We start from the raw sequence: 24,764 nt of genomic DNA on the forward strand, positions 1-24,764 counted from the left end.
AAATGACTGAAGCAGGCTGTTTTTCTCTATACAGAAAAACTCTTTAGTTATTGGACAACATAACACAGATACAAAGCGCATGTAGTTACAGGAAGTTTACAGCACATAGTGCAAAATAAAGGGCAGCCAGTGATTACTGGAAATTTGTAATGAAAAGTAGGAGAAGAAGAACTGAATGAGATGATTTTGAAAATTCAGAAAGATTAAAAGAGAACTTCTCATATTTATCAGTTCTTGTGATCTGCTTGTGAATCGTCCAAAAGGTAAAGTTGGTGCTTTTTACATAAATATTCTCTTTTGCTATGTCCTGTACTGTTTAGAATTCATTCAGTCTGGAAACTAGCTTAAAAATTTCAAGGGGTGAGCTACTCAGAATGCTTTGCTGGGCACCTCTGTCTTGCCACTTGCCTCATTCTCCTGGCTCCTGTCTACTGTTGTCACTGTACATGAGTCACTCGGGCAGCCATATCCTGCTGATGTTCACCCTGTGTCTTAGTGCTTTCTCCCCTGGCCTCCCAAGATGATAGCCATGCCATGGTACGCGCAAAGCACAGCGTAATTAAAATCCATGTGTAGATTTTCTTTTCTTTTTGACAGGGTCTCACTATGTAGCCCAGGCTTTCCTCAAACTCCATGTGGAAATCTCGGATCAAAATAGGAGTCAGTGGAAGTGGTTCCCCTTGTATCACTTCAGAGACAGTAGACAGGAGGATGATCAGTGTCCCTTCAGAGGGTTCTGAGAGACTCCAGCCCTATTCGTCCCCAGCAATGACCAACTTGATGGTATACCTTCAGGTCGACTTTCCCCCTTCTGTCTCATTCTTCTCCGTCCTCCCACTTCCCACCTGCTTAGCTACCTCTTGACCTCCTCTCTTGCATAGGGACTGAACACACTCAAATCTTTGTCTCAGGGTCTGCCCTTTAGACTCCGCTGAGCTGAAAACAGTGAGGATCAGGAAACGTAGATGAGATCACTCATTCATCAAAAGATAATATGGTCTCTTTGCTGGTGGGAATGGGCAGCATAGCCCCACAGAGGCCACGGTACTGCAGTCTCATAGATGTTGGTAAAGTATAAAGGTTAGGCTTGAGCAACAGTTGTGGTACCCAGCAGTATGAGGAAAAGAGAACTTAAAGGGCATTTTTAGTTTGGATGGCTTTAAAAGTTTTTTTTTAAATTTTAAATAGAAAAAAACCCACATTTCAAAACAAGATAATGGAACAGCAATGGTTAACACATTGCATATTGTTGTCTTTAAATTAGTTATTCTAAACACAATATATAAGCTTTTAACTGTCTAAGCAATATTAGCACAAACTTTTCAATGAACTAAAAAATTAATAGTATAATAGCAAATATCACTATCTTAGCTGTATATATTCTGTTCCCTTCATTTCTGCTTCCCGACCCAAGTTTTTCTTTCCTTTTCATCAGTTTCTTCTTATTTCACAACATCTATTATATTTTGGATCTTATTTACTTTTCAACTTCTCACACTGCCTTGAAGCCAGCTGAGTATGATCAGAAACCCCCACTAACTGTGGCTAAATAAACTTTTTTTCTTAACTTGGGTGCTGGGTATTTTGTCTCAGCAATAGAGAAAAGTATCTGCGACAGTGAAAGGTGTAGGTTCAATTTTAATCTTCAGCAGTGCAGAGCCAGTTGTTTTTAGCACTATTTATTATGGAGGCCGCTTGTTCCACTGAATGTGTTCAGCACCTTTGTCCAAGACAAGGTGACTGAGTATGTCTAGAGTTCTTTCTACACTTCTAATCTGTTGCATAGATCTTTGGGTCCTTTTTTTTGTGCCAGTACCATGCTGTTTTTATCACAGTAGCTTTGTAGTGTAATTTCAAGCCAGGGATTGTGATGTCCCCTGACTTGCTTTTGTTGCCCAGAATTACCTTCGCTATTGGAGTTCTTTTTCTGGTTCCAAATGAATTTTAGGATTGTTTTCTCTAATTCTATGAGTTATGCTGCTCCATTTTGATAGGAATTACGTTAAATTTGTACACAGTTTTGAAAGCATGCTCACTTCACTATACTGGGTCTTTCTATACCAAAGCAAGGAATATGTTTCCATTTCTTTTTCTTTTCTTTTCTTTTTTTCTGTATTTTTAGGGAAGGGTCTACAGAGTATTCAGGACCTCACAACTAGATTGGACTCAAAGTGATTCTCCTGTTTACAGTCTCCCAACTGGTGGGATTACAGGTGCATGCCACCACGCCCAGTCTCAATTGTCATCTCAGCGCAACCCTGGCTTGGGTACCACATGGCAGGCCAAGGGATGGAAACCTGGCCCCTGCACCTGCTTGCAGGAATTTTAATCTGCTGAGCTGTTTGGCTGTCCCTGTTTCCATTTTCTGATACCTTCATAATCTCCTTTTTCAGAGTATTTCAGTTTTCAGTGTAGAGATCTTTTATATACTTCATTAGATTGATTCTTAGGTATATGTATTTTTGGACACTATTGTAAAAGGTATTGTTTCCCTAATTTCTCTCAGTGAGTTTTTTTATTAATATATAGGAAGGCTATTTATTTCTGAGTGCCCACTTTGTATCCAGCCATGTTACTGAATTTGCTTACTAAATCTAGCAATCACTTAGTGGAATTTTTTGGGTTTTCTATGTATAGTATCATGACATCCACAAATAATGATAATTTAACTTCTTCTATCATTATTCCCTTCATTTCTTTCTTTTGTCTAATTGCTCTGGCTAAAGTGTCCAGGACTATGTTTAATAAGAGTAGACAGTATATGTCATTGTCTTTTTCCTGATTTTATAGTGAAAGCTTTCAACTTTTACCCATTTAGTATGATGTTGGCCATTGGTTTGTCATAGATGGCTTTTACCATATTGCGATAAAAACAATCTGCTCCAGTTTTCTTTATTGTAATGTGTGATGAACTTTGTTAAAAGCTTTTTGTGCATCTATTGAGATGATCTTATGGTTTATATTCTTGGCTCTACTAATATGGTGCATTACATTTATTGATTTGCATATGTTGAAAAATCCTTTCATTCCTAAGATGAATCCAGTGTGGTTATGATGTATAGTCTTCTTGATGATTTACTGCATTCAGCTTGCCAGTATCTTATTGAGGATTTTTAATATCTACATTCATTAGAGGGATTGGCTTGTAGTTCTCTTTGTTATTTGAGTCCTTTTCTGGTTTTGGTATGAGGGTAATGCTTGATTCCATAAATGATTTTGGGAGTATTACTTCCCTTCTAATTTCAGTAGAGAGTTTGAGAAATAGCAACAGTAAGTTTTCTCTAAATTTCTCATAGAGAAATAGTAAAATTAATAAATAGTAAATCCATCAGGGCCTGGACTTTTCGTTGCTGGTAAGATTTTAATTACATCTTTGATTTCACTGATTTTTATTAGCATGTTTAGAATTTTATATCTTCTTCATTCAGGTTTCATTATTTATATGTATCTAGAAATCTGTCCATTTCTTCTGCATTTACCATCTTGTTAGAATACAAGTTCTCAAAGTAGGTATAAGTAATCTAAATCATTTCAGAGTCTGTTGAAATTTCACCCTTTTCATTCCTAATTGTATGAAGGTGAGTGTTTTCTCTTTTTTTTAATGAGGTTTGCCAAAGGTTTGTCAATTTTATTTAATCTTTCAAAGAATCAACTCTTCAATTCATTGATTCTTTGTTGAATGGCTTTTGATAACTGCTTCAGAGTAGGTTTTGGCTAACTATGGCTGTCTATTTTAACAAAACAGGTTTCAGTGGAATAAGTGATAATTATTTTTTATGCTATTTATAGCTAGAGTTGTGATGAAACACACATTTGAGCAATTGATAAGAAGACTATAGGATGCAAGGTCAAAGTATTTGTTATGCAGCCTGCACACCACAAGTTGCCAGTTTCTATGGAAGAAGAAAGTGAGGGGGACAGAAATCAGAACAGGAGGCCTAATTAAGAGGTGGAAGTGGAAAGAGAATGGAGGGAGGCAGTAGAGAAGGAAGGAGAGAGTTGGGAGAAAGAGGACTTTTTTCCAACTCTTAATTTCAAGAAATACATGCTGTGAAAGTCCTCTCAACTCCTGCACCAGAGAGCAGACCATCCTGAAAATCTGAGAGTGTATAACCTTATGGTTGTTTCACTTCATATTCAGCATCCTAATGATGGCACTGCTGTTCTTGAAACTTAAGATGGGGACATATGGATGGTTCTCAGATTCTGGACAACAGAGACTGGCAGAAGCAGATGTCACCTCCTTGCTAGGGGAGAGCAGCTTCCCCTCATGTAGATGCTGCACAGTTCTCTGTAGAGGCAGATGCTACCATGTGTGTCCTCTCTGCATCTGCCCCATCTTTTTAAATCATAGCTTCTTAAATGAACTGCTAAGTTCCCTGGGAAAAGTTTTCGCAGTGTTTCACATGTATTAGTTGGGATGCTCCACAGGAGTGATGTGTGTGTGTGTGTGTGTGTGTGTGTGTGTGTGTGTGTGTGTGTTTATGTATGTATGTGTGTGTAGTATTTAAAACTCCTGATGCATAGTTGATGAGGCAATTGTTCCCATGTTTATAAAGGCTAAGAACTTCACTAGGCTGTTGTGTGAAAGCTAGAGACCCAGAAATCCGGTGGTATAATGTAACAGAGAAATGTCCCCCCTCCCCTAGTTTCTTAGTTTCCTAGATATTAGTTCCTGTTCCAGATCCAGTTGCTCCTGTCTCTTAGAAATGGCTGGTCACTATGATACACACTGTATAAGCCAATCCCCAAATGACAAGTCATTCTATGCCTGTACTTCCTGTGTGCTAGTCCTTAGACCACCACAGATCAGGATGTGATCTGTTTGTTTAGGGTTTTTAATGGACAGTTTAGGGTTTAAATAGACAGATTTATAGATACACATAAACACTGGGAATGAACCCAAGCAGTGTTCGTCAAAGCAAATAAATCTGCCTCCAAATCCTGGGTGTAATTTAGGTATTACTGTTTGCTGCTGCAGTAATTGATGTACAATTCTGAAGGTCTCAGAATCTGGAAAGCCAATTGTGATGGTGTATATATTGGTCCATGAAAAAAAGTAGACTGATGTCCAAGCTCAGTAGGTAGGCCAGGGGGAAGGACAAATTCTTCGATTTTGTTCCTTTTGTTTTATTTAAATCCTCAAGAGTTTGGATGATATCTGTTCACATTGGTCACCACAATGTGCTTTTCAATAAAAGTCTACTATTAAAATGCCTATCTTATTGGCAATTCACTCACAGACATACTTAGAAATATTAAAGAATATTTCTAAGTATCTGGGTACCTTTTGATGTAGCTAAATGGAGACATAAAATTTGCCACAACACCATGCATATTATAGTCCCCAAGATCTTCCTAATTTTTAAGGATGGAAGTAATATTACAAAAGATAATATATGAATAATATTATCAAGTTATACTTATTTAAGACAGATATCGTGGTATTAAACAGTGTGTATGTTATCTGAAACTTATGGAAAATATTTTAAATTATTATTTGTGGATACACAAGGCAACTTAGACGTGAGACCCAACTGAACACCAAATCCATATTCTCTCTCTCTCTCTCTCTTTCTCTCCTGCCATCCTTCCCTCCCTCTCTCTGACCCTCTCTCTGTCCCTCCCTCCATCCTTCCCTCCCTCCATGGTACTTAAGTAATCTTATGCAGCATGTTTAGTACATCTTGCACTTTCATTTTGATTCCTCTCATGAGGTCAGGAATGGAATTTCCCACAGTGTGGTCTCTGTCAGTGTTTGTATTAGCTTTCCCACTGGAGAGACAAAATGACTGAAATCTGTAATTTAAAGGAAAAGAGCTTTGTTTTGGCTTAAAGTTGCAGAGGTTTAAGTCCGTGGTTGGTTGACTCCAAAGCAGAAGCACAATGGCAGAGGAGCATGGGAAAAAAAATCTCATCCCACAGCATTTGAGAAGCAGAGAGTACAGGAGTGGGTACATATTAAAGAGCAAATAAAAGGAAGCAGGTAAGATGGAAAATATTCCAAGAGATCTTCCAACCCACATTATACACTGGAGCTCTCTTCTTCCCACCAGCACCATGTGGGAAGAGAGAAAATACATATGGGATCATTATAAGACACAGGCTTCAGGGAAGCTGCTCTTATTTTTTTATTTTCTCCAAAATTAGAAACTATAAATTCAGACATCACGTCCAACAAACCAAAATTGTAAAGAGCCAAATGAGCTTTTCAGCACATATTCAAGATTGCTAGCACGTCTCATCTGGGCTCATTCCTGAGTACAGTCATATCTCAGTTTACAGCTGGTTCTGTTTGAGAACAACTGAGTCTCGAAGCAGGCTTTGGACAAAGGTTGCTTCTCTTCCTGAACTCCATATCACGTGACGAATGGGAGCGATGCCCTCTTCCCCCGAGTCAGCCGTGGAGTGAATGACAGTTGTGAAGTGAGGAAGCCCTGTGCGGGATCTCAGGCCTGGCTTTTCACAGCAGGTCGAGGTTGTCAGATAATCGCCCTGTCCTCAGCCCAGGAGCCACGATGAAAACCAATCTTTGCCTGAGGTTTAAGAACAGATTTGAAGGCTTTAAAAACAACAGAAAATTAATACCATGAGAACTCAACAGACAGAAAAACAAATTAGAGTGTTGCCTATTTGTCAAATCACAGATGTCTGTGATTACTTGAACACAAATGAGTTTATAATGAGAAAAATGTCTCTTGAAATGATGATACAACGCTTCAGACACTTACTAAAATTTAGGTTTTCAGTTTTTTTTTTCTTTTCCTCTCAACATTTTTCTCTTGATTTTATGAAGTTAAACCAAAGAAATTAATCATGCTATTTTATAAGACTATTATTCCCTGCAGGTGGTTGTTGACAGCTTTAAGAAGTTCACTGAAGGCATAAAAGCCTTGGTAAGAAAATGGAGAAAAATCAATTTTGGTACCAAGTTTCATGACATTACAAACATTGTGTCACGTTTTCCTCTGTAGCTTTGTGGATCTTGTTCCCATTTCCTTTCCTTGTTTTTACCTTCTTTTAAAAACTCTTTAATGTTTACCAGTACTTGATTAACTTAATCAATGGGCAACTTGTAATGCCCAGCTGAATGGAGTCAATGTGGTTCTGAGTATGGAGGGCCCACCTAAGGGTTGTTGCCAACAGCATCAAAGGAGAACTAGAGAGAATGGCGTGCTGTTGGTCCTGCTGGAAAAGCTTGTCATTCTGGTCTTCCTGATAAGAACCCAGCTGTTCTCATCACTGGAGGGAGTTGGGTCCTAAATGGTCTGAGGATATGGCTTTGGTTCTTTGGAGAAGGACTCTGGTCCTGACTGTGAGTGTCACTTCCTGGCTCCAGTGCAAATCCCTCAGCCTGATGGCACAGATCCTGTGTTCCACTAGTCTAGAATTTCTACTTCCACCATTGACCTGCGGACATCCCAGAGCAAATCCTTGGAACAGGTTTGTACGAGACATTGTTGCAGGCTCTAGGCCTCCAGCTGACCTTGTGCGGGACATTGCTAGGGGACCCAGGCCCTCAGCTGGATTCTTTAGGTCTCTGATGTGTGGGCAGATCCCCTAAACTCTTCTGCATTTGACTCTTAGGGTGAATATTATAAACTAGTCCTGTAAATTATGTGTCCTGTATTAAATCTATTCCTTTGTAACCCCAAAACTACAACGTCTAGGAAACTAACTTGTGTATGATGCTGTGTCTGGTAGAAATGGCATACACTTTGTACCCAAGGACTTCTTAGACTTATGAAGAATCATTTAAACAGGATGTGATAAAGATAGAAATCTTGGAACAAAGATGGAAACATTAACTTTCTCCAGGAGATGGAGAGTTGGGGGCACATAAAAGGCTTCACAAAGGGCAGATGGTTATTTGATCTGATTCTCTTCATTAGACTTCAGCAATAAATTGTGCATGTGGATATTATTTCAGTTTCCATTTCTTTAATGAAAAGGCAACAATGTGGGAGGGGTCTCTTATTTTGGGAAGAATCATATGTTATTTAAAAAAACTTTCTGAAGTCAGGTGTAGTGGTGCAAGCCTTGGGTCCCAGCACTGCGAGGCTGACGCAAGAGGATCAGAAATCAGAGGCAGCCCGGCCAACCTAGCAACACAGGGAGATTCTGTATCAAAATAAAAATTGAAATAATTAAAAAAGAAGTGATGGTGCTAGGAGTATACCTTAGTATGAAGGTCCACAATCTAACCTGTCCTTATTAATCATTCTATTTAGAAGCAACATAACTTGATTGTTTCTACAGAGATTTCATTATTTGAGAGGACATACAATAAACATAATTTTTACTCAGTAACTTTGTGCTTATTTTTGCTTTTTCACTAGGTAGGCTTGTTTTTGTGGCTGGCTCAACCCAACCTGGGGGGTAGGGCTGGTGAGGTATGTGGTACCAGGGACTGAACTGCAGGCCCTGCGCATTTGCCTAAGCTTGCCTAAGCAGGCGCTTTAGACTGCTGATGTGCTATCTCACTGACCCCTTTCAAAGTTTTTTTTGCTTGCAATGAAACTTTTGAGTGAAATGATGTTTCTTGTGATATGATATTATATTGAGTTTCTTGTACATGCTTTAGTACACAAAAAGTAACTAACAAATAATCTTTGATAAAGGAAAGTGGAGAATGTACAGATATTAAATGTTATAGCTCATGAATGGATAAACAGACCATAAAACTATAGTATATGAATGACTCATGATAATTTTCAGAGTCAGTTTGTGATAAAAAGCAAAATTTTGATTTAGTGGAGAAAGTATTTTGCTTCAGTGAATGTATTCAATAAATTTGTTCTCTCACTTCTGCCATATACCAGACAAAATATACTTGAATTTAACTCCTAAAGTAAATTACTGAAAGGATAAAACAAAAGAAAAATATATACAAAAACATATACCTATTATATCATGAAGAGAGGAAAGTTTATTAAGCACAAAAGCAAATGAATTGTCAAAAGGAAATGACTGGTTGATTTTAAAAGCATAGAAAATGATATTTTTATTGTATAAGTTTGTTTTATTCTTTGGTGTCTTAAATAATTCTTCCTATTTATTTAAGAAATAAAATCCAAACCTTTCACAGGCCCTGTAAGATGCACCCCATCATAACTTTCTGGGCTTTTGATTTTCATAGTACAAAACTCTGTGCTCAGCACATACAATTCTGCTTTATATCTATGTCCTTTTTCTTATCCTACTGTTCCTCCCTAAAACCTAGAACATTCTTTACTGTTTTGTATGCCTGAAAAATTATTTTCAAAGCTCTGTTTTCACGGTGACTACATGTTGAAAAAATGCTTCCCAGTGCCAGTTCCCCCCCTACACACAGGGAAACAGGCTGAGATAATAACAAACTCCTTCTCCACTTTTGTTAGTATATACATAGTTATTTTATTACCTTTTATACATATTCAATTGCTCTCCTTGTTTGCTTACTTACATCATTTTCCCACTGGAGCATAAACGTCCTAGGGGAGGGGCTGCATCCTATCACCACCCACAACATTTTTCTTTGAATTTTCACCAATGAAAGTTTACTTCAAATAAAATAAAATGAAAAGTATTAAGACCAATATAAAAATATTGTTTGTCTATAATAACATTTAGAAGGAAGCATACTTCTTTTTTCTTTATGATGAAGGGATTACTGGGAGATAGAATTTTTAATGTTTGCTTTATATTACTTTATTTAAAAATAATAGTTCTTTAATCAGTAATACAAATGCAAAGTAAGAATTCTTTAAAGCAAGTCTGTTTGTTAACTGGAGGTCTTGTTTAATTTTATAATACAGTATTTGAGAATTACGCTTTATTCCTATTTCAGGAAATACTGTGATCTTAAGACTCCTCTTGCTAAAAACAATTTAAAAACCTGGAGGAAATGCTGAAAATAACATCTTTATAGATGCTTTTTTTTTTTTTTTTGTATTTGGGACAGTGTGTGCAGGGTGTACAGGGTCTCACTGCCTAGATTGGACTCGTAGTGATTCTCCTGTTTACAGCCTCCCAAGTGCTGGGATTACAGGTGCACACTAAGCCCAGTCTCACTTGCTGTCTCAGCGTGCCCTGGGGTGGGGCTGGCACGGCAGGCCAGAGGATCAAATCCCCAGTCTCTGCATCTGCCTAAGCAGGCACTTTACTCCACTGAGCTATTTGGCCAGCCCTTGCCCTTGTTAAAAGACAAGAAAGTAAGGAATTCTTAGATGCAAGTGATTCAACAGAGGGAAACAAAATTCAGAACAAATGTTTGAGGAACATAAGATAAATTGCATGTCTACAGAAAACAGAATTTGCACCAGGTATCACTATATTCATCTCTCAAGGAAAGATTGAATAAACGATTTGTCTTGATATTTGATATTATGGAGGAGAAAGAGAAACTTTCTTTCTCACTTTATAACCCTAAACCATCTTATTTCAGTTCTACAGGCGACTCTCGTAGTTCCTGGGTGGTCTTAGTTCCCAGTATACACATATCCAGTGCAAAGCTGGCCCTGCTTAGCAGAGCCTCCAGGAGTTGGCCAGACAAGATAAAGCCCTTCCCCATGGAAACCACAGAGCCCAGAGCTCAAATAATATCCACAGAAATTCGAGCTCATAGTAAGCACACATTACAAAGCAAAACCAAATAAGTAAGCCACAGAGAGGGAGACTCAGCAGAACAAACTAAATCGGAGTCAAATCTGCATAAATATTAGGTATTGAAATTATCATAAAATATAAGACAGGCTTGAGAGGGACTATAAAAATTAGCATGAAATCTGAACAGAATGGGTGCACTGGCACAGTAGACACAGGTGAAGAGCAGAGGAAGGGTGAAGTGGCAAAAGATAGAAAGAAAAAAATTGATGCTATAAGGCTCATGTGACCAAAGACAGAGAAGATAGCTAAAGAAACAGAGAAGATAGGATATGGGGGATAGCAAGAAATTTGTAACTAAATATAGCAGTAACAATCTAGATAAACTCATCCACCAGAAATATAAATAAAGCCATGTCTAGAGAATGACTTTTTTTTTTTTGGTAGTGCTAGGGATTGAACTCAGAACCTTGCACTTTCCAGGTGAGCACTTATTCTATTGAGCTATCACCCCAGTCTGAGAATGGTAATTATTCTGATGAAAATTTCTCAATATCATCAAAAGGTTACACAAAGTAGAATGATACATTTAAGTTTCTGAGAAAATATACCAGTCATTGCAGTATATTGAAGTGAAATAATTGCATTAATTTTCCCACAGAAGAATCATTAAAAAGAAACTAAAATATGTATTTCAGGTACAGAACATATCACCTCAGATGGAAATTTTGCTAGGAAATGGGGAGCAATATATTCACACATATAATTGTAGAGCATATAAAACAAAGAAACACTCCAGCCCATTAAATGAGAAATCCTAAGTTTGACCTTAAAAATTCCAATATAGAGTGAATGAGGAAGAATATTTCTGATCAACTTAATTGTGACATCAATACAAAAATGTTTAGTCAAATATTAGCAAAGTTAACAAAGAAGAAAAAGAAAATAAATATATTTTGGCCAAGTTGCTCAATTCAGAAATGCAACAGATTCTACCAAATCAGTGAAAGCAATTCTCTACATCCACAACTTACAACGAAAACAATGGGCCATTGTTCCAAATAATACAGACAAATATTAGGTAAAAATTCAGCATTTTTTTTTTTTTTGCGGAACCGGGGATTGAACTCAGATCCTTGAGTTTGCCAGTCAAGCGCTTATCCTTCTGAGCCATCTCCCCGGCCCAAATTCGGCATTTATATAAATAAATAAATTTTTAGGAAATATAGGGTAGAAGATAAATAAGTAAATAAATTTTTAGGAAATACAGGATAGAAGAGAGCTTTTATGATCAGACAAAGCATTTATATGTGTATAAAAATTCTACCAAAAACTGATACCTGATCAAGAAATGTTGGAAATATTCCATATGTGACCAGAAATGAATCAAGGGCATTTGTCATCACATTTTTTTTTTCAGAACCGGGGATTGAACTCAGACCCTTGCTCTTGCCAGGGAAGTGCTTATTCTACTGAGCTATCTCCCCGGCCCCTCATTACAACTCTTAAAAAAAATTCCTTTTGGAGAATCAGACCCACAGGTGATCTCTTAGGTGTATCCAAATTGTCTTTCAGCCCACCTTGTTTCTTGTATTTTCAGTGCTATAATAACAAATATTTTCAAAAGAAGTTGTGTTACTTTATATACTAACTACAATGTGTGTATGTTACATCGGGTCCTAGATAATTACTCTTTATTCAGTGAAACCCAAGCTAGCCAAAAGGTTGTACATCTTATGATTGGTAGATAATGTTTTCAGGCACGCAATTATAAATAAATGAATTTGAGTAAATTGACGCATATGAAACATGAATTAAAAATGAGAAGTTGCTACATAAGAATTTTCTATTTCCAAAGAACAAAATGGACATTGCAGAAGTAAAAACTCATATACAAGAAATCAGAAGCTCATTTAGTACAGCAGAGGCCAAGGCACAGATTAATAGACAATTGGAGAGCTATAATTCAGGAACATAGATTATGTGAACTTAAATACTAAAAGAAGAATGAGAAACAGCAATGAAACAGAACAGGTAAGAAACACATAAGACATGTTGATGTGGAACCTTTAGAAGAAAAAAAAAGGTGTGGATAATATGTAACATTTTAAGGGACACTGGATGGGAAATTTTCTTGGTACCTAAGATAAGATATTAACCTAGATATTAACCTAGGTATATATGAAAGTAAAGGAAACTTGAACAATACATTTACAAGTGTCATGAATGTACAAAGAGAAGAATCTTAAAAACAAGTGATAAAGGTACATTGTTTTTCAAAACTTATGTACCACTGCTTATGACTGCAGGGGGGTCAGCAGATAAAAACTAGTAACAAAATCAGAGAGGTAGAAACAATTCAAACACACATATGAGTGAGCATACTGAAGGAAAAACTCGTAGGCTGTTGGAGTAAAATAATAATAAAGAACTCCCTATATGACTATATGAGGTCCACTTTAAGAGGCATAAAACATAGATGGGTTGAAAATAAATGCTGGAAAAATACACGATAAAAATCTTTAATCAAATATATAATGTGAACATATTGTCCTGATTTATGGCTCTTGCAACTGTAAATGGTATATTTAGAAAATGATAAGTTTTCAATTTTGATGTAAACTTTCTCAGGTTTTCTTTCTATAGTTTTCTGAGTCTTGTTTAATAAGTTTTGCCTAATTCCAAGTCATAAAGAATCCTTCCAAGGTCTTTTCTAGATATTTATAACTTTATCTTTTATATTCAGAGCCATAATCTGTATAGAGTTAATGTTTGAGAATGAGAAGTGAAATAGAGGTCAAATTTAATAGTTTCCTTGCAGTTATGTTTTACAAAAACAAGTAAATAAACAAATAAGAGAAAGAAAGCCTACTTTCAAAGTTTGCAGTTCAAAACACAGTTTATTTTTCTCACCATCATTTGCGGCAAGAATGGTGGACGAGTGTGGCAATGCGGTTCCGCTTTGATCCACAGTTTCAGCTGGGGTTCCTTGGTTATTATAGAGGCTGAGAACTCCCACAATATAGTATCTGCAAGCTGGAGGGCCTGGAAGGCTAGTGGTGTAACAATCATAGTAAAGACCTGGGTGCCAGGGAAGAGACAGCATAAATCCCATTCAGTGGTGGGCACATGACACTGTGCATTTTCCAAAACCTACACTACTGAACACCACAAAAATAAGAGCATAATTAAAAGCCAAATATGAAGAGTACAGCACAACATTGTATTGTACTTAATAAATGTGCTTCTCATACAGCTATGAATTAGTCATTCAGAAACTATATTATGTGTATACTATGGTTGTAGAACAAATAACAGTATACTGTACAAAATAAGACGCAGACTCTTTTCTCATTGTCTGAGCACAAAAATCACAAACAAAAGAGAAATCTAGAATGAACCTTGCAGGATTGGAGCAGGGATTGGATATCTTCAAGAAGTTGTTTGTACGTATCCAGTTGGCCCTACATATTCTTGTGTCTGCGTGCATGAATTCAATTAAGAAAATATTCTTTAAAAATTGCACTTTTAATAACATGTACCAATTTTTCTTTTCACTATTCACCTAACAACATGGCATAACAATGATGCATTTTTTTAGTTCTTGTATTGCATTAGATATCACAAATAATCTAGACATCATTTAAAGGACATTATTTGAACTTATACTGTAAGTACGGGCTATGCACAAGTACTATCTAAGGGGCTTAAGCATTTTATATGAAGGACTTGGGCATCCAAGTATTTTAGTATCTCTCTTAGTCAAGCTCCCATTGTCACTGAGACACAACCCTTGTTATCGACAAATTAAAGGAGGAAAATTTAATTTTTGGCTCACAGTTTATCGAGATTTCAGTTCCTAGTTTGTTGACTCCAAGACAGGGCAGTGTGGCACAGGGCCTCCATGGAGGAGAAGCTGCTCATGTCCTGGTTCTGGGGAAATAGAGGGGTAAAGGAAAAGCTGAGGAAGGATATGACCCCTTCCAGGCCATGTGCCCCGTGACCCAGCACTTCTAAGCCCCACCTTCTAGTAGCAAGTCTGCTAAAATCCCCATAATCCAACCACCATCCAGAGGCCCACCAAGGAGTGCCTAAGACTCTTAAGAGACATCTACATATGAACATGTAAGAGAAGTTCTGTGACTAATTCCCTGAGGTAGTTAGAGATTGCTATATGTGCCCACATACGCACACTCCCACAGAAATAAATATAAAGTATACATGCCTGGGTCTGTGTACATACACATATCTTCACCCTTTGTATGCTGAGGATGTTGTAGGCAACTAAGTTAAATAAAATATCATGGGCAGTCAGATAGGGCTAAGCCTTTAAAGGAGCCAGTACAGAAGAAGAGATACCATGTAACCATGGGAGAGATAGGCACCTCCAACAGTGGCCAGGCCTCATGATAAAAGACAAACAAACGCACCCAAATATTTCTCTAAGGATAAACATTAGGGATTGCTTTTCTAAATAGATATCTATCACCTTGAGAAAGCCAGGAAGAGCCACTAATCCAACCCCCTGCAGGAAAAGCCCCTGTTCTGTATTCATGCCCACTTACCATGGGATTTGCTTCCCTATTTGATCCTGTTTAATCAAATATACCTGAGCAGTTATGTTCACAATCTTACTGGTTGACCATAGCTTTATACCACCTCATGCCCAATTGCAATTTCCCATTTTTTTTCCCACCTTGGATCCATCTCACTTTGTGGATTCACTCTATAAATATCTCTAGAAAAGGCAGGGATCTTAACTGCCATTCCATACTCCTGTCTGTCTGAGAAGCTTGCTTTCTCCCAATAAATATATTCTGTTTATAACCTCCATTGTTCTTAAAATTCTTTCTTTAGTTTTAGAAAACATGAGCCAATGCTGGAAATACAACAAGATGGGAGATTCTTTCCTCTACATCATTGACAACAGGAAGTGTACTTAGAGCCCAGATTTTTTTTTTTTTTTACCATGCAACAAAATTTTTATTAACGTTTTGAACAGGTTCAGCTATTATTGAAGCTGGTAATTTCTAAACTTAAATTGGGGCAAACAGCTATGGTGAAGAGCACTACCATAACTAAGACACTGAAGAACTAACAGCCACCCCTCAGATGGAGGACCAAGTGCAGAGTGGACTCTTTTTGGATGTTGTAGTCAGAAAGAGTGCGGCCATCTTCCAGCTGCTTGCCTGCGAAGATCAGCCTCTGCTGGTCAGGAGGGATGCCTTCTTTATCCTGGATCTTGGCCTTCACGTTCTCAATGGTGTCACTGGGCTCCACTTCCAGGGTGATGGTCTTGCCCGTCAGGGTCTTCACAAAGATTTGCATTTTGACCTGTTATCGAACCGGACAACGCCACCAATTTTCAGCAAAGTCGAGCCGCCAGCACAACACCAACAGCACACCGGCGAATCTGCACCTCACTGACCCAGAGCCCAGATATTTTTAAACATCATTCTCCTGTAAAAGCACCTAGAACTTCTTGGTGCAGTTATTGATTGAGCAGGGACAACAGAATATGTGTTGGAATACATTGCAGTAACAGGAAATAATGCAGCTTAAAAAGTGGATTAATGATCTCAACAAATTTGTGAGCACATAAAAGTACACTGCAAAATATATGGGTCACGTCATTCTATTTAAGTAAACACTATGACTACCTGGAGGTGGACATATTACTATAGGACACAAGCATTCATGGTGCTAATCTAAGGAAGCTCAAGGATATGCCTTCCCAAGCACTTATTTACTAAAAACAAAAATATTGCTGAGCTTTCAACAGTTTAATAGCTTCCACAGTCAGGCGACTTTGTGGAAAGTCTCACATTTATCTTTGTATGTTACAATTTGTTCCATGTGTTTGAAGTTCAGTAGATCCAGTGATTGCATCTTCTATGTAGTAGCCAAGGTTCAGACTGAAGATTGATTTTAGCTTTCTTTCTCTAGGGGGAATGATTCCATTGCTTAAAGATCATGTTCCTTAACCATTTAAGGATATTTTTATTATTCCTCTGGTCTTCTATGAGTTATCCTTATCTTTTGTTTATTTCTTTAAAAATGGTGTGGAATTGAAAATTGCAGAATGAATAAGTTGATGGCCTCTTGGATTCTGTGTGTTGTACAGTTAGCAAACCGTATGTGTGGGTTCCCGATTTAATTTCCAGAAAAAACATGAAGAAGGTCTCCTGCATGTCAACACTCCTCAGAAATGCCCCTGCCTTGAATCTTGAATGAATGTTTCCCTGTCTTTCTCTCTTCCTCTGTCTCTTTCCTCAAATATTTTAGAGTAGCAGCTCTAGTTATACAGATAATCTTTTAACCTATTTAACTAATAGGTTGTAGCTATGGAAACATATCTGTCTATAAATAGTACATAAAGCACTGTAAAATATGTGGAAATATAAATTCTACTTTTTCAGAGTATGTATGAATTCATTCTTTCAATATTTTTATATAACTGGATGGTTATACAATAAATTAAATATAAATCAAAAACACATGGAAAGAAAAATGAAAATAATAATTTTGCTGGAATTTACTATATCAGATACCTGTAAAATTTTTAAGTTTCATAAGTTCTTGTCATAAAGAAGTATATTTGATTTCTATTTCCAAAACATATTTGATTGTAATTCATACATTTGTTATATTATTTATATATTTTTCCTTTATCTAAGGTATATTTTCTTTCTACAAAAAGGTACATTGCTTGCAAAAATTGTAATTTAACATACACTGGATCAGTTCCTGAAGCAGACAAATGGAAAAAGGAAAAACGGAAGAAATCTGAATTAGCCTATGTCAATGCTAATTCATCCATTGCCACAACTAAGCCACAGTGCTATAAGATGTTAATATTGGGAGAATGTGGGTGAGGTACGCATGTAACACCTCTATTACCTTTGCAACTAGAGCTATTCAAAATGAAAAGTAATTAAATTAATGTTACCTTTGAGTAAAATTTTTATTCCATTTATTTAAGATGTATCTTAAATTTTCACAAGACATTCTTTATTTAAAAGGAGAAACTGATAAAAATCTGGAAATTTAGTTTGGAGGTAAGTTATTTAAAATTACTGGCAATGTTAATTATCATATTCATCCATATTTTTCTACTACAATATATGCATATATAATAAGACAATGATTATGTACTTTTTAGTATTGAACTAATGTTTTGCAACAACTTCCTGAAAATTGAATGGTATTGAATGGGCCCTAACAATAAGCTACACCCCCAGTCTTTTTTATTTTGTTTTATTTCCTTATTATGAGGAAAAACAACACTAAATACTAAGTTGACCAAGTTAGTCTTAAACTCGTGATCCTCCTGCCTCAATCTTTCAGAATGCTGAGATTACAGGCATGCACTATCATCCCCAGTTAGAAATGGTTCTTACTTGGGCAATATATAGCAAGCATTCTCTTATCAAAGATATAATTTCTCTTTTGATGGAAAATATTTCTTTTCTATGACTCCAGCTGTGTATTTAACATGCAGCTTCCTAACTATCAAGATCTATTGGGCCGGCCGGATAGTTCAGCAGACTAAAGCACCTGTTTAGGCAGAGCTCAGCAGCTGGGGTAGGGTCCCTGGCATCCCTGTAGGCCCTGCTCCCAGGGTGTGCTGAGATGGCCATTGAGACTGGGTGTGGTGGCACACACCTATAAGCACAGTGCTTGGGAAGTTGAAAACAGAAGAATCACTACAAGTTCGGGCTGTGTAGGGAGACCCTGTACATCCTATAGACCATGTACTAAACACATTTTTTAAGAAAAAGATCTATTACATGTTTTTTTTTTTTTTCTCTACTGGGCACCAAAATAGCAGTAGAGATAATAATCAGCATTCTTCAGGATTTTTTAAAATTTTATTTTATTTTATTTTTTTTCCTCTTCATTCTTTTTTTCCCATAATTTTATTGAGAAACAAATAGCAATGAGACAGTTTCAAATCAAATTGGTAGGACAGTTTCAATGATTAGCACATTGCATACATTCTTCCTAGTGGTTAATTGCTGTACAGGATTCGGACATGATATCCTATTTACAAACACCATTAGAACAAATCCCTCTATTCATTAAGAGAAATATAAATCCTAACCACTTTGAATACACAGATACAAAATGGACATTCATCTGTATTCCCTTTTTTTGTTAAGTTCCATTATTTGAATATTATAGGTGTGTTAACTCAGCAAAATATTCTAAAAGAGTCCAGTAGTCCATAATAGTATTGGGTCTTCTGCTTGACTGGCAATGTCAGAAATTGTTGACCTGAGTCCCCTACAGCTCAACATAACAGCATGGCTTTACTTCTTTTATTTCCTTTTTATACTTTTCTGCTGGATGGTTAAGATCAAGGTAAAGCTGGACCTATGCAACAAGAGTTGTAGCTTTTGGGTCTGATAAGGTCAGTGAAATCCCACCAGGATTTATCCTGGGATCTTGTACCTCAGATTGTAGAACCTTTGTCAGTGTCAGCCATGTGGATGAGTCACAGCCATTGCTTGGCCAATGTGCTCTCTGTGAAAGCCTGAGAGAATGTTTTCTCTCCATGTGACTCTCCTTAGCCACACTCTATATCATCGATCACTTTCCTCTTTGGCCCCATAATTTCCTTGATCATCAAATTTAGGACACTGCTGAGTTACATGACGTTACAGTACAAGTTCTCATATGGCCTGAATCTTAACTGACCTTAGAAGGCTAGGGCCAAAATGTTGGCTTTCCTTGTGGCCCTCCTTTTTTTCTAATTTTGGTCTGCAAACTTAGGTTGTTAACCATCCAGAAGACAAGTTTATTGTTATTACCATACACCTTAGGCTGTTAAGCTTAACCTCACTATCTGTCTGAATATCAAACATCTTAGGCATAACATGGAACAGGTATTTTTCATCAAGTATTGATATGTTGAACTTTAAGTCCCTACAGAATATGATAAAAAACATTTAAATATTAGAATATATTTTAAAAATAAGAATATGTACAAATATATAAAATACAAGAGTAGCACGCAGTTTTAGCTTGATTTCATGGAGTTTAATGAGCAAGTCAGCGTTATATGAATTTGGGGGATCATCAACTAATTTCTGCAGTAGTGTTTCCCAATTTGTGGAAGAGGAACCACCAAATGACCTGTGATTCTCAAATACACTATGAAGAAAGTACATATGGGTGCTTAACCACTGCTCAGGATTCTATATATTGGCAAATACATATACTGATTTATAGCATTCTGTAAACTGTGATGGATTGCAAACTGGTGATCAACTTGTTGTACTCAGTTGAACTGAACAAGTATGGTGCTGGGTGTGGAAGGCCTACCTGAGGGTTGTTGCCAGCAGTATAAGAGTCACACCTGGGGAAGAAGAGAGGCAGTTAGGAAAACTGTTTGGAAGCTGTTGGGGAGCTGCTGGAAGCTGCTAGTTCTCTTGGGTTATTCTTCTGGGGGATCTTGTCGTGTTGGATTTCCTGGTGAACTTGGTTGTTCTCCCTGGATGAGGAGCTCAGGACCTCACTGTCACTGCGGAGGGCTATAGTTCATGTTGGGGAGCTTTAATCTTCACTCTGAGCATTGATTCTTGGCTCTGACAGGGAAGATAGTGCACTGCACAGTCTGCTGGAGAAGCTCATCACTGTTGGCTTTCCTGTTGGAAATTCATCTTTCTTCATCATCAAAGAGCTTGTGACCTCATTGCTGTTGAGAATGGCTGTGGTACTTTTGGGGGGAGCTCTGGTTCTTTGAGCATTATTTCCTAGGTCCAGTGCAGATCTCTCAGCCTGCTAGCAAAGAATCTTCATCTTGCTGTCACAGACTTTCTCTCTAGCTTTCACCACTGGCCTTTGGCACAGATCCATGAAACAGGCCTGCCTGAGACATTGTCATGTGTTCTAGGTCTCCAGTTGGATATGTGGGAAAAATTATTATGTCTTCAGTTAGACTCATGCAGAACCCGACTGTGGGATCCAGACCCTCAACTGGATTCTTTAGTCCTTAGTGTATGGACAGATTTCTTGCACTCTTGGTATATAATTCTTTGGGTGAGTCATTATAAAATCTTATATAATATGTGTACTGTGTAGTGTTGTTCTCCTTACAAAACTCCGAAGGACAACTTGAACCAAGGAGAGAAGTAAGGCTTTACTACATAAGCTGTTCTTCTGTTCCACTACTGGAAGTAATAGTGTCTTGATAGAATTTATAATGTACAATCTAATCAGAACAATAGTGTAGGCAAGTGGTTACCACCCAGTGGAGAGGATGAGGACATTGGGAAGAACTTGAGCGGCAGGTGCAAAGTTAGGAAGACCAAGGTCTTGATTCCTAGTGGAGAGTAAGATGACCATAGTCTATAATAACATTGCATATACACTTCAAAATAGCCAGAAGAGAGAAATTTGAATGTTTCTCAAACAGAATTAATTGAAATGTGGTAATCAGTCTGATTTTGTCATTATTTAATGTAAACACGCACCATCGAAACATCATATTGCCTTTCACAAATGTGTTTAATTTTGTCTTTTTTAAGAGTAAAATAAAAGCAGGTAAAAACTAAACAGAGGCTAAGTTGTATATAGTTCAAATATGTGTTTTATGGTGTTTAAATTAATACTACTCCAAATTAATATTGCTATTAATACTATACTGAATTTTCCAGCATGGAGGTGAATGCCTGTTATGGTAGCACTCAGTGGGGCTAAAGTAGGACTGCTGTGAGTTTGAGGTCAGCTTGTGCTGTATAGCAAATTCAAGGCCAGCCTGAACTACACAGCAAGACCCTGTCTCAAAAATAAATGAATAAATAGATAAATAAATAATATTATACTGAAGTTAGAGCCAGTAAGACTGAAAACATTTTTGTTTTATTTGTTTGTTTGGGGATTTGGGATACTGAGAATCAAACCCAGGGCCTCATATACACTAGGTCAATGTTCTACCACTGAGCTAGAGTCTGAAATCTTGACTGTGAAAAGTTATTCAGTAAAAATTTCCCCATATTTTCAATATTTATGTTGATTTACAAACATAGTTCTCTTACTTTCTGGATTGACATGTGGCACACCATTTATTGGCTGTAACTCTTTGTCAATGCCCACACCTTAATGTGGAAATCATACACATACAAAAGACAAAGATTTTAAAATAAAGTATTATGTGTGTTTTATCATACCACCTGCCATACAATAATCACAGAATTTAGGGACTTTGGTGAACACTGTGTAATATGGCATGAGATATGTTCATTTGGGTGATTGATTGATTCTAGATAGGTGTTTACTGCATTCTCTGCTTCCTTTATTGAGAAAAGTCTCCTCATGGCAGTAAGTTCTGCACTGCTAATGCTGAGGCTGACCCATTGGGTGAATTTGGAAAGCAGTACAGCTACCATTTTTCAAAATTTATCTGCTGCGTTGGTTATTTATCTGTAGTTCACTGTCACCACCTCCATGTTCATAACAACAGTTGCTTTGTTTCCACTTAGCGTGCCTGTATGTGACTGCCACACATCTGTGATCCCAGTACTCTGGGGGTCTGAGGCAGGAGGATTCACATCTAGGCAATTTAGTGAGATATTGTCTCACAATAAAAAATAAAAGTCTGAATTGTAGTTCATTGCAAAAGCCCTGAGTGCAATTCCTCATACTGAAGTAGGGGATACCTTGACTTACCATCATTGGCAAACTCAATTTGTTCTTCTTAAATCAGACTCAGTAGGCTGTATAAGCCTTCTTTGAACAACCTTAAGGACTTGGGTTCTAGATCTGATCTGAAGTTTTCCTGCCTATTATCGCAGCATACATGCCTTTTCTGTAGTTATTTTGTATTTGTTATTATTTTATTTAGCTTAGCTTAGCCACTGGCTCCAGCTAGGAAAGACCCATGAAGTCCTGGAGTTTTTTTCACACTTGTCTACTCTGAAAGAAGGTGTATGAGCTACACCCTACATACTGGAGCTTTTGAACTGATGTGTTTTCTTATATTTTGCAGCTAAGCCACATTCACCAATATTAAAGACAATTGTAAAAGTAAATGAAACACAAGGTGCCACAATTTGGAACAAAGATAGAACAAGCCAATAGCAAAGAGCAGAAAAAATAAATTCGACTAAATAACTGAGGGGATCTAATGATCCCAGTGCATCACTGAAGTTAACTTGCTTACAAGTGAAGACATTTATTTTTATGATCATAATAGTTTTAAAGATACAAATTCACATATACTTTTTTTCAGAAATGAAATTTAAAAATACTTGTATAAAACATTAAATTTTAGGGCCAGTGATATAGCTCAGTGGACTAAGCGCTTGTTTAGGTAAGCGCAGGGGCCAGAGTTCTATACCTGGCACCGCCCCTGGGCATGCTGAGCCAGCAATGGAGTTTGGGTGTGGTGGTGCATGTCTGTAATTTTAGCATTAGGGAGATACAAATCAGGAAGACCAGTATGAGTTCAAGCTGCATAGTGAGACCCTGAACAAGGAAAAGAACCTTAAAAATATACATTAAATTTTTGTGAAGAATTATTATTATTATCATTATTTTTTCAGAACCAGGGATTGAACTCAGGCCCTTGTGCTTGCCAGGCAAGAGCTTATTCTACTGAGCCATCTCCCCAGTCCCAGAATTATGCTTTCATAAAAACAAAAACATCAATAAATACTCAACAAAATCATGTGTAAAGGTACTAGCTTTCCATGGTAACTAGTTCATATTTTTTAGGCATCTTATTTCTCTGTCATATAATTATAGGATGAGACTTTGAGAATTGAGATAAATGAATGAATAAAATGCAACTAGCTTCTTTAATAAATTGTTTCTGTACATCCATGAGAGCGATTGATCCTGATCAATGATATTTTCCATTTCTGACCTAAAGCAAAAGTAAAAAAAAAAAAAAAAATCCTTGTCGTACATCAACTTGAATCCTTCTTGACTTTGAAAGCGCTGAAGTCAATGTGAGTGGATTGATCTGTTAATTATATGAATTGAAAAACTGCTTATTTCATGTCAGTGGAATTAATGCACTTTGTGAGCTGGTTAGTAGAACACATACGCAGAAGCAACGCTTTCTTTGTCATGAGTAAGTGCAGTTTATGAAGTTAGAAATGTGACATTCCAAGTTCATTTTTGCACCAATTTTTGTCAGTCCCGATCAGAAGAGCTGCTTAGCCTTGTCTGGCTTTCCATGACACAGATCCATTAGGAGGACACAGTTTTCACTGACTGATACATCCTTTCATGAAAAGGAGGGATGCCACATAATTTTCACTCATACAAAGTAATAAGAGAGGACATTGGTGAAGTTGAATCTTACAATTCAGAAAACTCTAATAAGGAAATGTCACAGCTTCTTTGTCATTACAGAACAAAAGTGGACAGAGCCACTCTCTGTGCGATGCAATATCCAATGCCCACAAGTTAAAGGAAGAAAGGTTTATTTTGGCTTAAAGTTTGCAGAGGTTTCAATGTACAGCCCACTGGCTCTAAGGTGGGACAGCTTGGCAAAGGGTATGACAGAAGAGAAACAGCTCATGGCATCATAATGCAGAGAGCAATTCCAGGAGGAAGGAGGGATGCAGGACTTTCCGGCACACACCACTATGACCCATCACCTTAGACTCCAGGCTTCCACACTCAATATCACATTTAGCTGTATGCTATTGGTGGACTGATTCACCAATGAATATCATGCCTGGTGATCCAATCACCCTCCAAAGGCCCATGACCACATGAGGCTTTTGGGGGGACATCTAATATAGATTGGAACAGTCCTTATTCAATGAATGTAATTAACATGAAAAACCAAAGACAAAAGCTTAATTCTAGAGTTCAGCTAAAGCACACATACACACTTATGGTCCAGTGGTAAAATGTTGATGTTATGTAATAATAAGACCACCCAAAAGGTGGCACTAAATAGCATGAAGTCCAGATGAGGAAATTATGGTTTAAACTCAGTAAGCATAGTTCTAGTAAACATGGTTTAAAAAGAAAAGAGAGATTGCAAATTACCTTTGGTCCCTTTTTATTTTTAAATTCTTAAGTTGTCATTTTAGCAATTTGTAAACATTAAGCAACAAATGAGCCGAAGAATGCCTTTTGTTCAATCCAACAAGTGGAATTTGAAATTGATTTGCACTAGTTGTGTATATTTAATTCAATATGTATTGATTACCTCA

The 24,764-nt window shown here is 37.2% G+C and overlaps 1 protein-coding gene across 1 annotated transcript; it reads right to left on the reverse strand.

Annotated features, from left to right (window-relative positions):
• Nucleotides 1-15,537: 15,537 nt before the first annotated feature.
• LOC101565447 (ubiquitin) lies at nt 15,538-16,000 on the reverse strand. The gene has a single exon (XM_004627705.3). The coding sequence runs from the start codon at nt 15,910-15,912 to the stop codon at nt 15,679-15,681; it is 234 nt and encodes a 77-aa protein (XP_004627762.1). The 5' UTR covers nt 15,913-16,000; the 3' UTR covers nt 15,538-15,678.
• Between the last annotated feature and the right edge of the window lie 8,764 nt (nt 16,001-24,764).

Source organism: Octodon degus, unplaced genomic scaffold, assembly GCF_000260255.1.
Source record: "Octodon degus isolate 3935 unplaced genomic scaffold, OctDeg1.0 scaffold00020, whole genome shotgun sequence".
NCBI lineage: Eukaryota > Metazoa > Chordata > Mammalia > Rodentia > Octodontidae > Octodon > Octodon degus.